This window comes from Colossoma macropomum, unplaced genomic scaffold, assembly GCF_904425465.1.
Source record: "Colossoma macropomum unplaced genomic scaffold, Colossoma_macropomum, whole genome shotgun sequence".
Classification (NCBI taxonomy): Eukaryota; Metazoa; Chordata; class Actinopteri; order Characiformes; family Serrasalmidae; genus Colossoma; species Colossoma macropomum.
The window spans coordinates 10,607,942-10,620,464 of record NW_023494795.1 but is presented as its reverse complement, the minus strand read 5'-3'; the positions used below and the strand labels follow the sequence as shown (position 1 = coordinate 10,620,464).

At 44.1% G+C, this 12,523-nt stretch overlaps 1 protein-coding gene across 4 annotated transcripts; it reads right to left on the bottom strand.

Moving 5' to 3' along the window:
* Positions 1–1,984: 1,984 nt before the first annotated feature.
* Positions 1,985–11,343, bottom strand: znf395b (zinc finger protein 395b). Of its 4 annotated transcripts, none has more exons than XM_036581412.1 (10): positions 9,993–10,867; positions 9,626–9,763; positions 9,286–9,452; positions 8,973–9,085; positions 7,765–7,973; positions 7,543–7,643; positions 5,519–5,756; positions 4,275–4,364; positions 3,824–3,942; positions 1,985–3,232 (listed from the first exon to the last, which is right to left on the bottom strand). In XM_036581412.1, the coding sequence occupies exons 2-10, from the start codon at positions 9,695–9,697 to the stop codon at positions 3,121–3,123; spliced, it is 1,221 nt and encodes a 406-aa protein (XP_036437305.1). In that variant the 5' UTR covers positions 9,698–9,763; positions 9,993–10,867; the 3' UTR covers positions 1,985–3,120. The 4 variants fall into 4 exon arrangements, with proteins under 4 accessions (XP_036437305.1, XP_036437304.1, XP_036437302.1 ...); XM_036581411.1 differs by having other exon boundaries at positions 5,519–5,759; positions 10,018–10,865; XM_036581409.1 differs by having other exon boundaries at positions 5,519–5,759; positions 9,993–10,863.
* Between the last annotated feature and the right edge of the window lie 1,180 nt (positions 11,344–12,523).

Genomic DNA, 12,523 nt, shown 5'->3' with positions numbered 1-12,523 from the left:
TCTAAGTCCCCCCCACCCCCTTTTCTCTTTAAGCTTAGGCCAGATTCCATTCATTTGGACACCCGTGTTGCACATACACTTACTGGCCACTGTTCCGCCTACCTTGTAGGTCCACTATTTAGGTGTGCAGTTATAGACTGTAGCCCATTGGGTGATGCACAATTTGTCGGCCCTTCTCTACCTGTGTTGACCAGATGCTATTTGGGTGGTGGACCTTTCTCAACACAGCAGTGGCCCTGACATGGCAGTGGTATGGTGTGGCGCAGAGCTGGGCAATATGGCAGTATTTATCGTTATTGTGATAAACTGTCACACTGTGCCACAATATGTTTTTTCAAGCATATTGTTAATATCTTCAGTACTTACAGAAAACCGAACTGCATGTTGTGTTAGAGAATCATTAGTCCTATTTCACTGGATTTAGTGCAGTGCAGTATGTCAAATGTTGAATAAAAATCATTATAATGTTTTAGTGTTTTTTTTATATATTGTGGCAGCACTCATTCTTTTTTGTCCATTTCAACTCATCAGATGTCAGAAAAAGTAAATATAGTGGCAAATATCTTCAAGTATTGTGATAGTGTATTTTTGCCATATCGCCCACCCCTAGTGCGGCGTGAGTCCAAGGCCCAATCCCATTTCACCCCTCGCCCCTACCACTTAGCCCTTAGCCCTCTGTTTTGCGCATTTAAGTCTAGGGGTAGGGTGTCCCAATTCTTGTTGAGATAGAGGGGTGGAGTGAAGTGTTAGGGCTACTTGGCCCTCCAAACTGAGGTTTTCAGAGACTCCAAACAGAGCGATATGAGAAAAAAGAAAAACCGGCCAGACGGCTGCATGAGCGACCTAAGAAACACACAAATATGAGAATTTACCCTGTTAAAAAATTACGATAACCACTGTATTATCTTAGTTTAGTGTCGTTTCAGTGTATTATGGTCGTTTTCTTCATAACAAGCATAAAAATCGCTAATATCATGCTAATGTCTCGGTACCTAGCTAGGTTAGCTAACTTTCCCGTTCCACCTTAAATAGTCCAGCAGTTCTGACGCCTGAAGTGCCAGAATGTAACTGCTGCACCATTTAAGGTGGAACAGGAAAATTGGAACAAGAAACTGGTGAATATCTGACTTCAGCTTCATATCACCAAAGAATTAGCGGTGGGTGATAATAAATAATTGCCCCCCTCTTTGAAAGCATATGATGCTCTAAATGTAACTAAAGCCCAGCAGTGAGGAGCTGAACTTTACCCTCCTCTGCTATCACTGAAGTCAGGCCGGGTCGCCTACAGAGCAGCGCTAGTAGCTGTTAATGAAGTAATGTTTTTTTTTGTTTTGTTTTTTTTTTTTAATTTGAGGGTTGTCTCATTTCGTAGGGCAAGATTTCAACCACTACCCCTTGTAACTCAGTTCCAAGGGGTAGGGGTAAAAAGAAGAAATGGGATTGGGCCCAAGTGTATCAGGAACAGTGATGCTGCAGGGATTTCTGCTAGGCTGAGAGTAGCCCACCACCCAAAAATATCCAGCCATTAGCAGCTCTGTGGTCAGAAACTGAGCACTGGTGGAGGGCCAGAAGACACCAACACAGATTGTGCATCAACAAAGTACACTCTTTATACAAGACAGGCATTTCCAATAAAGTGGCCAGAGAGTGGAAATTGGTTTTGTGTTTTTGTTTATCACCATAAACAGAAAAGAACCTAATCTTAGATCAGCACTCAGCACATACTGCGAGATATTTTGTGAAAAACATTCTGGCCAAACCTAATTTGAAAGTGAGGCTCACAGCAACATCTCACGGATGAATTCTGCACGCCTTCTACATACTTACCTTTTCCTTGTACACATATGCAAATGGGTTTTCTTCAAGTGTTTCAGTTTCCTTCTTGTATTTGTTTGAGAAAGTCACAAAGTCACAGTTTCTACATTTTTTGGACCTTTGGATGTGGTCTATCAAGAGGCAAACAAGGAATGGGCATAAAGCTGTGAAGTGTCCATTACAGTATTCTTCATTTATATGTTGTTTTGGCTTTGTGAATGATGTATATTTAAAAACACGTTACAGTTTGGCTTTGTGAATGATATACAGTTCAAACATATATTGCAGTTCTTTTTTCCAAAGTACACTTTTCTTTTAGACCGTCCAACTTGTACATAAAATGCACACAAATACCAATAAAATAGTTTACTATTTCTCTTGTGATTTGTCATGCAACGATCAGATTCTCATATTTGCATATTTTTTTGTGTGTTTGTTGTCGTGTTTAACCGCCTCTTTTGTCAGCAGTTTGCTGTTATAACTTCCATGTTAATTGAATGTTCCCAAAAGTTTGATCTGTTACACAAAAAATATCATAATACTGTTTAGGAGGATGACAAGGGACTTACAAATAGGAATGAGCCCAACTTGGCTTCAGGGCAGCATCTAATCAAACTCCCTTTGAATCAACACTGCAATAGCACTTTGGTATTCGATCACAGATTATAGCTGCACTTAATCGCTCTCTTACAACTTTCTTACTGTCTGATCCACCACTCAACCTCACTATAGCTTTATATCTGGCAGTTTCACTTGATTAGGAAGCGCTGACACGTGGGCATTATGTCAAAAAAAAGAAATGTGTATAAAAGCAAAAAAAACCCATAAATCTGACCAGATACGTAGAAAATAAAGATAATACATGACATCACGCTAGTACATCTTCCAGGCCAAGAAAACAGCAATAGAAAAGAAACAATAAAAACGTTCATGTTCACAATATACCAAAACCGACAATCACTTAAATAATCTCGGGGAAGATGTGCAGGATCGAGGAAGAAAAATACAATTTTTCAATTACAGGGCGAAGCTTTTTGTTTCATAAAAGGGAAAAGAAACTGGGACCCTAGCGCACCACACGCACAGTCTCAACAGCTAGCACCAGCAGTCACTTTGCAGGAAAAGATACCAAAAAAGCAATTTCAATTCTCGTAAGAAAACAAAAAAAAAAACAAACAGGTACAAAAGTGAAGAGGGGTTCTTGCCGTCCTCTACAGTGCCAAAAGTGGTCGGAGGAAAGAAAAGGAAAAATGGCGATTCTTTCTCGCCTCCTGAAGTCTTTTTTTTTTGTTCTTTTTTTTGTTTTTAGTCAGGGAAGCGTTGGCAGGCTTTCTTCCAGCGACAAGCAGTGCACCACTGATCCCTGCGCTCCACACCGTAAACCTTGCGGCACTTTTTGGCCTCTCCTCGGCCCTTCCTGAAAACGCAAAAGAACAGGGGGTGAAGGACAGCAACATTTTTTAGCCATTCCAAATTCCACCTGCTATATCATGTCTACATTTCCCCCCTTCATTTCTCAGATGACTGTGGCAAGGAGCAACATTGGTTTCTTACTGAGAAATTTTCTTATTAGTATGACAAAAGGCTGTATAATAATTGTACAATAATGTTTCTGATTCATTTGGCAACACAGCATTGATCATATGTCTCTGTTACTACTGTACACACATAAAAAACATAAAAGTCCCGTTCAACATAATGAGAAATTGTAGCCCACAAAACAAAGTTTTTTTCCCCAAATACTTCAATTCACCTGTTCATTTCAAATGATATTTATTTTGTATGTATGTAAAAGATCCCATTGTTATAATGGAGTTTTCTATTCTTCAATCAAGCCCACATTAGCATGGTTACATCATTGTCATTTCTGGCTGCCTACATTTGATTAGGTACAACAACATAATCGAGCTCAATAGTGTAGCATTTTAACTGGAAACTGAAGCAGCTTTAAACTGTGTTTCTATTATCAAGCAGTTCCAAGGATTATAGCGAAAGAAGGCACACGAACCGGAATGAGCAGTGGCCTCTGGAGGGTGATGCACTCATGGTCTGTGACCTGGTGGGGGCGCTGTTCCGCTGTAGCCACTGCTCTCCCACGCTGACGGAACGGCTGCGGGTGGTGGTGATCTGTGAGACAGGAGAAGGTGGAGCATAGTGACAAACCCTGCAGTAATTCAGCACTACAACTGCTGCCACACGCTTGACCCACTAGACCACCTGCTATGCACGTTACAACTAGGATACCTACATGCACTACTGACACCTCAGGCTGCCACAGTTATATAATGATATCTGTGGAGTCCAAGGCTTTAGAGACTTTAAATTAAGCATCTCCACACTCCGCTCAGCTAGCACTGCCTCTTCTGGGACCTTCAGGGTCATTTTAAAAATTGAGGAACAAACAATTGTATTCCTGGCCTTATAGAAAGGTATACAAGGTATACAAGAAATGAGTCTACCTGAGGTCTCGCCTGAAGGCCACCAGGAGGAGGTCGATCACAGGACGCAGGGGACCCAGGCAACACGGTCACCTCGATGGGAGTGCAGGCCTACAGAAACAAAAAGAGAATCAGGCTACTCTACAACAGAACCGCTCCCTTTCTTGGAATGTATGAATTAGAGCCTGCAAAATGTACAGGCCTAAAGCAATAGTCACTACTAAATGTAGTTGAACGGCCAAGACGTCTGGCATCTGAAATTAACTTCTTTAATTTAATTTTGCACTGGAGCTAATAGAGCTGTCTACTGGAAGCTCATATAAAACAATTAGCATTGTGCTAAATGAATGACTTATACCGATCAGGCATATTATTATGACCATCTAATTGTTTCTATGCTCATTGTCCATTTTATCAGCTCCACTTACTATATAGGTGCACTTTGTAGTTCTACAGTTACAGACTGTAGTCCATCTGTTTCTCTGCATACTTTGTTAGCCCCCTTTTACCCTGTTCTTCAGTGGTCAGGACCCTCATGGACCCTCACAGAGCAGGTACTATTTGGATCATGGATCATTCTCAGCACTGCAGTAACACTGACGTGGTGGTGGTGTGTTAGTGTGTGTTGCGCTGGTCTGAGTGGATCAGACACAGCAGTGCTGCTGGACTTTTTAAACAGTGTTCACTCACTGTCCACTCTATTAGACACTCCTACCTTGTCAGTCCACCTTGTAGATGTAAAGTCAGAGACGATAGCTCATCTGCTGCTGCACAGTTTGTGTTGGTCATCCTCTAGTCCTTCATCAGTGGTCACAGGACGCTGCCCACAGGACACTATTGGCTGGATATTTTTGGTTGGTGGACTATTCTCAGTCCAGCAGTGACACTGAGGTGTTTAAGAACTCCAGCAACACGCACTAACACACCACCACCACGTCAGTGTTACTGCAGTGCTGAGAATGATCCATGATCCAAATAGTACCTGCTCTGTGAGGGTCCATGAGGGTCCTGACCACTGAAGAACAGGGTAAAAGGGGGCTAACAAAGTATGCAGAGAAACAGATGGACTACAGTCAAATTCACATAATACTTCAACAAAAATGCTAATTAAAGCTATTAGGGAGATAGCAGGCAAGTTAAATTATCTAATGCTAGATAATTGCTAATCTCCACCCACAAATGTTCATTCATTTTTAGCCAAATTAGCCTTCCTGGCTAAAGTTTGCCTGTAATGAACTGACCAAAGGAGTAAGACAGACTGTTACCTGGTAGAGATGTTCTGTATGGATCTGCCACACGCTGCTGGGGGCGGACTGACTGAGAGCGCTGGACGGGGGCGGGGCCTCTTGGGGTCCATGAGTGGACTGGCTGTGGGTGGAGCTGCAGGACGACCAGGGCCCACTGAAGAATGAAGGATCAGGAGAGGGCGGTGTCGGCTCTTCCTCCTCTGAGGAAACTTCAGTGTAGTAGAAGTCTTCCTCTCTATGGGACTGCTCTGATCCGCTGCTGAGAGAGAGATGGAGATAAAATGAAAGAATTACTACACTATATACAGTCATGTGAAGAAGTAAGCAACCCCCATGAAATGTTCCCTCCTTTTTGGACATATGTGGGCATATCAGTATTTGATCATCACTCTCTGGTACGAAGGAGAATTCAAAGCCGATTATGAGTGCAAGCTGGCCAGGGCCTGAGGCAGCAAAGCCGCCCCAAACCATAACATTTCGAGCACCATGCATTACAGTTGGTATAAGGTTCTTCTGATCAAATGCTGTCTTTGGTTTTCGCCAAACATGGCTTCAAGTACTGTGCCGGAACAGTCTTTGGCTTGCTTGTCTATACCACGTTGTTTCAGAAGTCCTGATCCTTGCCTAGATATTAGCAAACTTTAGTATTGCTCAGATGTTCTTTTTAGACAGCAAATGCTTCCTTCCTGGTGCATCTCCCATGTAGGTCAAATTTGTGCAGTCTCGTTCCAGTAGTAGATGCACGCACTTTGACACCCACATGCAAGAGCTACTCGCAGATCCTGTGATAAAACTTTCTTTTAGCATTTTACCGTCTGCTCTTGGGTTAAATTTGCTGGGGCGGCCTGGCCTGGACAGTGGTTTTAAATCTTCTCTGCTTGTAGATGATCATCTAGGCAGTGGGATGATTGATTTCCAATATTTTGGAAACACTTCTCAAACCCCCTCCGAGACTCATAGACGTCTACAATATTCTGAAGGCCTCAGAGAGCTCATCTGATTTAGGCACGATGATTAAACTCCAATAACAATGAGCAAACCAGACCAGTTATCTCGAGGCTTAAATAAGAAACGTTCCTCCAAGATCTTCTCTAACAGTGTTCTAATCATTAGCACTTCCAATTAGATTCCAATTTGACACGTTTTGAAGAAGTGATATATGTAGGGGTGTACTTACTTTTTCCACATTAGAAAATTGCATTTTTATTTATTTCAATAATATAAAATATGATAAAAATGTTAATTCTAGGTGTCAATTGTTACATTATATCACATTTCCTATCTATTAAGATTGTTTAAATGAAGACCGGATATCTGTAAGTGCAAATACGCTGACAAAGTCTAAACTTTTCACCTCTTCACATGACTGTAGCTTGACCACAACACTGTCAGTACTACATTACAGGCCAAAAGTTTGGACACTTCGTTAACTAAAATAAACTTAAAAATGTAATTGAGAAAACACACGTTAATAGAGACAACTGACATTAATATGTTAATTACCATCAAAAAAATTCTTTGGCAATAATGTACAAATAACTGCTTCTTTGTTTTGTTCTTGCTGATTACACTGCAGAGTTTAATTGCTGTAATCATAAACACTATTTCACAAGTGGAAAGCTTAATTAACTGAATCAATTGTGATCAATGTCCATTTAAGTAATTGTTATGAACAAAGACCATAAAATACTTTTAAATAGTTTTGAAAATGAAAGCACTGCTTGCTTCTACACTTTTTTACCCTATTTTCCTCTCATTGTTTCGAGACACATGAAGCGCCTCCACATCTTTTCATGCAACGTCACTGGACAGCTCAACACACTTAGAGGAGAACGTCAACCACCAATTCTGTTAAGTCAGCTATGTATTTACTGCCTTCAGAAGTCTTCGGGAGGTAGATCTCCAGGAGGAGGGTTGGTGACCACTGATGTAGACGGTTACACTGTTGTTCATTATGATTATATGTTAAGAAGATCTACTAAGCCTCTAAAGCCCTACAGCTCCTAGACTCGATTTCACTTGTTCTTAACTGAAGGACTCACCCCAAATGGAGAATTCGAATGTGACGTTTCATCCCGACCCGTGATGTCAGCACTTTGCCGCAGCCAGGCCATAAACACCTGTATGCTCCTCTGCTCAAACTCTGTGTAAGAGACACACCAAGAGAGGTGAGGCGGGGGAGTCACAGAGTTAGAGTCAAATGCCAAGCATTTTTGCATTGACCCCCCACCCCAGGTTTCTGACAGACCCGTCATCACGCTCACCTTACACCTCCTATTCTCCGTCTCGTCGCTCAAGCCAGGCTCCAGCTCCATTTGCAGCCCCTCATCCACCGAATGGCCCCCGCTGCCGTCCGTCTCTGTGACGGATGGTGAGGGGGCGGGGCTCACGCTACCATGGTCCCAGCTCCAGTAGCCGCTGCTGCCGCTGTCCGAGAGCTCCCCTCCACCGCATTCCATGTCCCCTGGGGCAGCTGGACAATACACACGGGAAACTGTAAGACTGGATGGAGGGTACTTTGGCCAACAGCCCAGTTTAAGTCACTCACTAAGGGGAAGGGAGTTTTTTTTACACTGGGGCTATGAGACCAATGTAGGTAATACGTACAAACTAGTAGTGTGAAAGCTGAATAAATGATTACACATTTGTGTCAAGCCACATCAAGTAAGAAAAAGACTTGATTCAGCAGATTCTGAACTGAATGACACTCTGTTATGCCTAAAATTAGACAAAATTTAGTTTGCATGATGATAATTGGTGAATCATAGGCATTTTTAACCACATTAGCCATGTGGCTCCAATGCAAAACCATGGTGCACCCATTGCTAACAAAGTTGTATTTCTGTAGAAACCAAGAGACAACAGAATCCAACGCTCCACACCGCTGTACAGGAGTCTAAGGTCCCCGTGCTTCATGCCAAGCGTCAGCTAGAGAGGTATAAAGTCCCTGAGAACACTGAGCTGTAGTGCAGTGGAACTGTGTTCTCTGGAGTGATGGAGCTCGACAGAATACCTTTGAGATGAGTGCTGTTTGTGATCCTGATCAAATCATCAAACATCAGTACCTGATCTCGCTAATTTTCTTGCGGCTAAGCTTTGTTCGCCAATGTGTCTCTTTATATTGCATCAACATAGTCAATTACTGATCAACCTAGTCGATCTACACATAAGACTGTAACAAAACAGGTGGTGGAAATTTGGAGATTTGCAGATAAATAATGACCCAGATGAGATCTTTCAGAACAAATCAGACATGATGTTGCTCTGGCTCACGTTGTGCTACGTTCCGGCATACAACACATAAAACGGTCCTTTACATTTCACAGAATTAGGAATGATCAGCTGACAGTCAAACGAATCAGGCAAGCACAGACGCTTCGTCTTTGAGATCGTTCTGTACAGCCACGGTAGCGTGTAAAAATGTTTCGAATGTCTGCTTGGCCAGTTCAGGTTTCCAAAGGCAACAGCTTACCTGGCAGGGGATCTCTCTGCGGGGGGCTTTGGACCGCTGGACTGCAAGACAGACTGGTAAGAACCATTGCAGCCATGATCTCATCCATCTCCACTGACTCAGGACTCCTATACCTGAGAAAAATAAATAAAGATAAAAGAAATGTTTATTAAATCCTACATTTATGTCTGATAGGTATGTATTATTCCCCAGAATGAAGGTCCACTTTAATATGTAAGATGAAGCTGTATATTATGGTTTACATTTAAAAGGATAAAAATCATACATTTGAAACATTAAAGCTGGAAAGAGATCTTGTGAAATCACAGCTCACCTGTAGGGCAGGTCTACGTTGGAAGACTGTGGGAACGTGAAGGGGTTTGACTGCGGCACGGCCGCCGTACCGGGCCACACTCTCCCGGGACCTGACGACGACTGGACGGGGTTCTGGCAGTGTTTCCGCGCATCCACATCTTCCTGACCACAACACTGCATGTAGATCTGCGAGAGGTTGAACAAGACAGTTATTGTAAAAGCCTGCTACGTAGCTTCAAATTAGGACAGCGGCTATGGGCAGTCTGCCACCCCACCCTTTCTCGGTCCCATTCCTCTGTCCAGAATAGGGGTAGCTTACACCACCAAGCCTCAAACTCAATTATAATATTTAAGCATACCAAGCCTCCTTCTTTTCCTTCTGTTGCAGGCTGCGTGGCCCCCGGTCCTGCCCGTGACTTCATAGCTGCCATGTTGTGCCCTACCCTTAGTCTCTCGGCGGGGCTGGACCACGCTGTCGGCTCAGGCTCTCCAAAAACCTGAAATCCAGACAGGATTTAGGTGCGTTACATTTCCTGAACAGGCCCACATCAGCCCCAAAATGACTGGTAATTCAATGAGCTCATCACAGGCACTGCAGCATGACAAAACAAAAGCTCTACAGAACCACTACTGGGGAAAAAAGTCGGTTATGAACAAATTAACAAAACTATAACATTATTTAGGTGGGGTTTGTAGTACATGAACTAAGAAAGGATTTATCCAAACCTGTAGATGAAAAGGAGAGTTTCACCTGTATCTAATCCAGACTAATTCGGTCTCTGCATTACAAAAAAACAACAACTACCCACTCGCATACTGCACCATGCCTAGACTATTTTTTTAGGGCAACACACCCCCTCACTGACAGCCTCTAACGTACTGTATCTCGGGCTCAAGGGGGTGAAATCACGGACACAACGAAAAAGCGGAACGGATCGGAACGGACCCCAATTCCAACGCCTAGTTTGACGAGGAATTTCCACAAAACAAAATTAAAAATACCTTTATTTTTTATTTCTAAGCCAATATTTGTTGCGTTTAGACGTTTTGGGTTTCCTGAAACGCGACACTCTTTGGTTTCTAAGCGTCTTTGTGGTCGAATTACGTGAGCGGATTCTCGGGATCCGGATCCACGGTTTCCCACCGGCTCTCCTTATGGGCGTTTCCAGCGAGCGGTAAACAACCGACCCACAGTGGGTGAGTCCTGCGCGCTGATTGGCTGACGCGGCCTCCCCCGCGCACACGCCCCCATTCACCAACGTGTACGAACACGAGTTTTAACTCGAGCCGTGTTGATGTAGCCCTAATGCAGCCGACGATAAATACGCGCCGAAAAAGAAGCAATTAAACAACAACGTGCACGTGCAGAAATCCCAGAATAAAACTGATAAATTAATTTTAAAAAATGCAAAAAAAAATAATTTTTCAAATATAAGCATTTCTCAGCCGAAAGGCTCTCAATGAAAACCCCGCCAGACAGAATGACTGGGTTCAAATCTGACCCGTCTCCGCGCACAAAACACACAACGGCGTGAACACAACAGCTCCGCCGCCACGCCAGACGGGAAGCCACGAAAAGGCGCTGCAGCACCTCAATAAATCCCGAAACGCCCCCCGAGCGAACAGAAGGGTAGAATAGCGGCTGTATTACCTGCAGAGGCCGAGCTGGAGAGAAGCCGCTGTGGGCGCGCGGAGGCTGGATGGGGGGCTGGGACTAGTACGTGTGCGCGTGAGCTGCGGCTATGAACGACAGCGGAGGGGGAGAGGCGGCTAGCCGCGCCGCTAACCTCTGTCTGTCTGTCTGTCTGTCTGAGGGGGCTCGTCTGTTCGGGGAGGGGCGAAGCGCGGCGTCCCTCACGGTTTAACGTCACGCCACTCAGCTCGTTTCAGCCGCGCGAGGACTTCAATAAAACTTGTTTGTTTGCTGTGACGCTGACGTCTTCGGCGAGTTCGAGGCTATATTTAGAGCCGCTTGTTGACGACTCGGCTCACTGCACGCGCGGTGTCCGAGCCTATTACAACGAATTGGCCTCCAGAAAGATCGTTTTAGGCGTTAAAGGGTTTATTTCTTCTGTGTCCAGCCGGTCTGCGGGCATTTCTCAGTCCACAAAGCAAACCGGCTTCCCCCTCAGCTGCTTCGCCCCCTCTCTCTCTCCCTCTCTCTCTCTTTCTCTCGCTCTCTCGCTTTCACCTTTCACCTACTTCAGTTTCCCTCGCGGTGCCGGTTGCAGGGGGCGGGCTCTGGTTTTTCATTCGCGAGCAGACACGGAGAGGAGATGTCCGTCATGTCATGTCAGGGGATTAAAACCCGTCCCTCTGTCGGCTGGCTCGGACTTCATCCTCCGAAAGGGGATTTAAGGTCAGGACACAGTCGGTTTTTTAGAGTCCCTGAATCCAGTCTGAGTCTCGATCATCAATGATGGGCACGTGACCTCAAGCCTGTAATAGCCGGTGAGCTGTTTTCATCGCCCATAACGTGAATCTGGGCCACTGTTATCTGCGTAGCAGTAATGGCTGGTCATAATATTGGACAGAAGGGGCTGAAACACCCATCAAAGCCTCACACGTTATAGCATCACATTTTAAAGCAGTGAAACAATAATGTTGATGGCCTGGGTAGCCTACTGTGGTGTCAGAACTCCAGTTCCCATGATGCTTTGCTCATGCAGGGTGGTATTTAGTTTTTAAAATAGTAAGTAAAAGTATTCAGTTGCATTTTCAAGTATGTGATGTAAATGCTTACAGGTTATGTGAATGCGTGGGGCAGTGTTGGGCTGGAGGTTAGGGAACCAGCCTTGTGACCGTAAGGTTTGATCCCCTGAGCTCACAGTACGTGACTGAAGTGTCTTTGAGCAAGACACCTAACCCCCAACTGCTCCCCAGGTGCTGTGGTTAGGGCTGCACACCAGAGAAATTGCAGAGAGGAGAATTTCCGCTCTGCAATGTCTTCTGGTTTTCTCAAACGCTAGAGGGCGCTCTTGAGCGAGTCCAAAATTAATGGGTTAATATGGAGCATTTGAGCAAAATCATAGTTTATAACTGCTTAAACATTTCTAATGTAAAAGAACGCAATAATTTCCTGAACACAGAACAGCATAAAACATTTTAACACCGCTGTTATATTTTTAAGAGCTTTTAAACTCGAGTAGTTTAAAATGGTGCCTCATGTATGTCCATGATGTCAGTGAGCACGAACAGCCAATGAGTTGCTCCGCTCACCAATCAATCATCACGCTCTAGCAGTAATGCCCGCCTCC

Bases quoted from the DNA above. Each gene is read 5' to 3' on its own strand.
- znf395b (XM_036581410.1), bottom strand. From the start codon at position 9,697: ATGGCAGCTATGAAGTCACGGGCAGGACCGGGGGCCACGCAGCCTGCA. The intron at 9,453-9,625 runs GTATGCTTAAAT...AACCTCTCGCAG, and splicing joins AAGGAAAAGAAGGAGGCTTG to ATCTACATGCAGTGTTGTGG. The intron at 7,644-7,764 runs GTGAGCGTGATG...TCTCTTACACAG, and splicing joins CGGAGAATAGGAGGTGTAAG to AGTTTGAGCAGAGGAGCATA.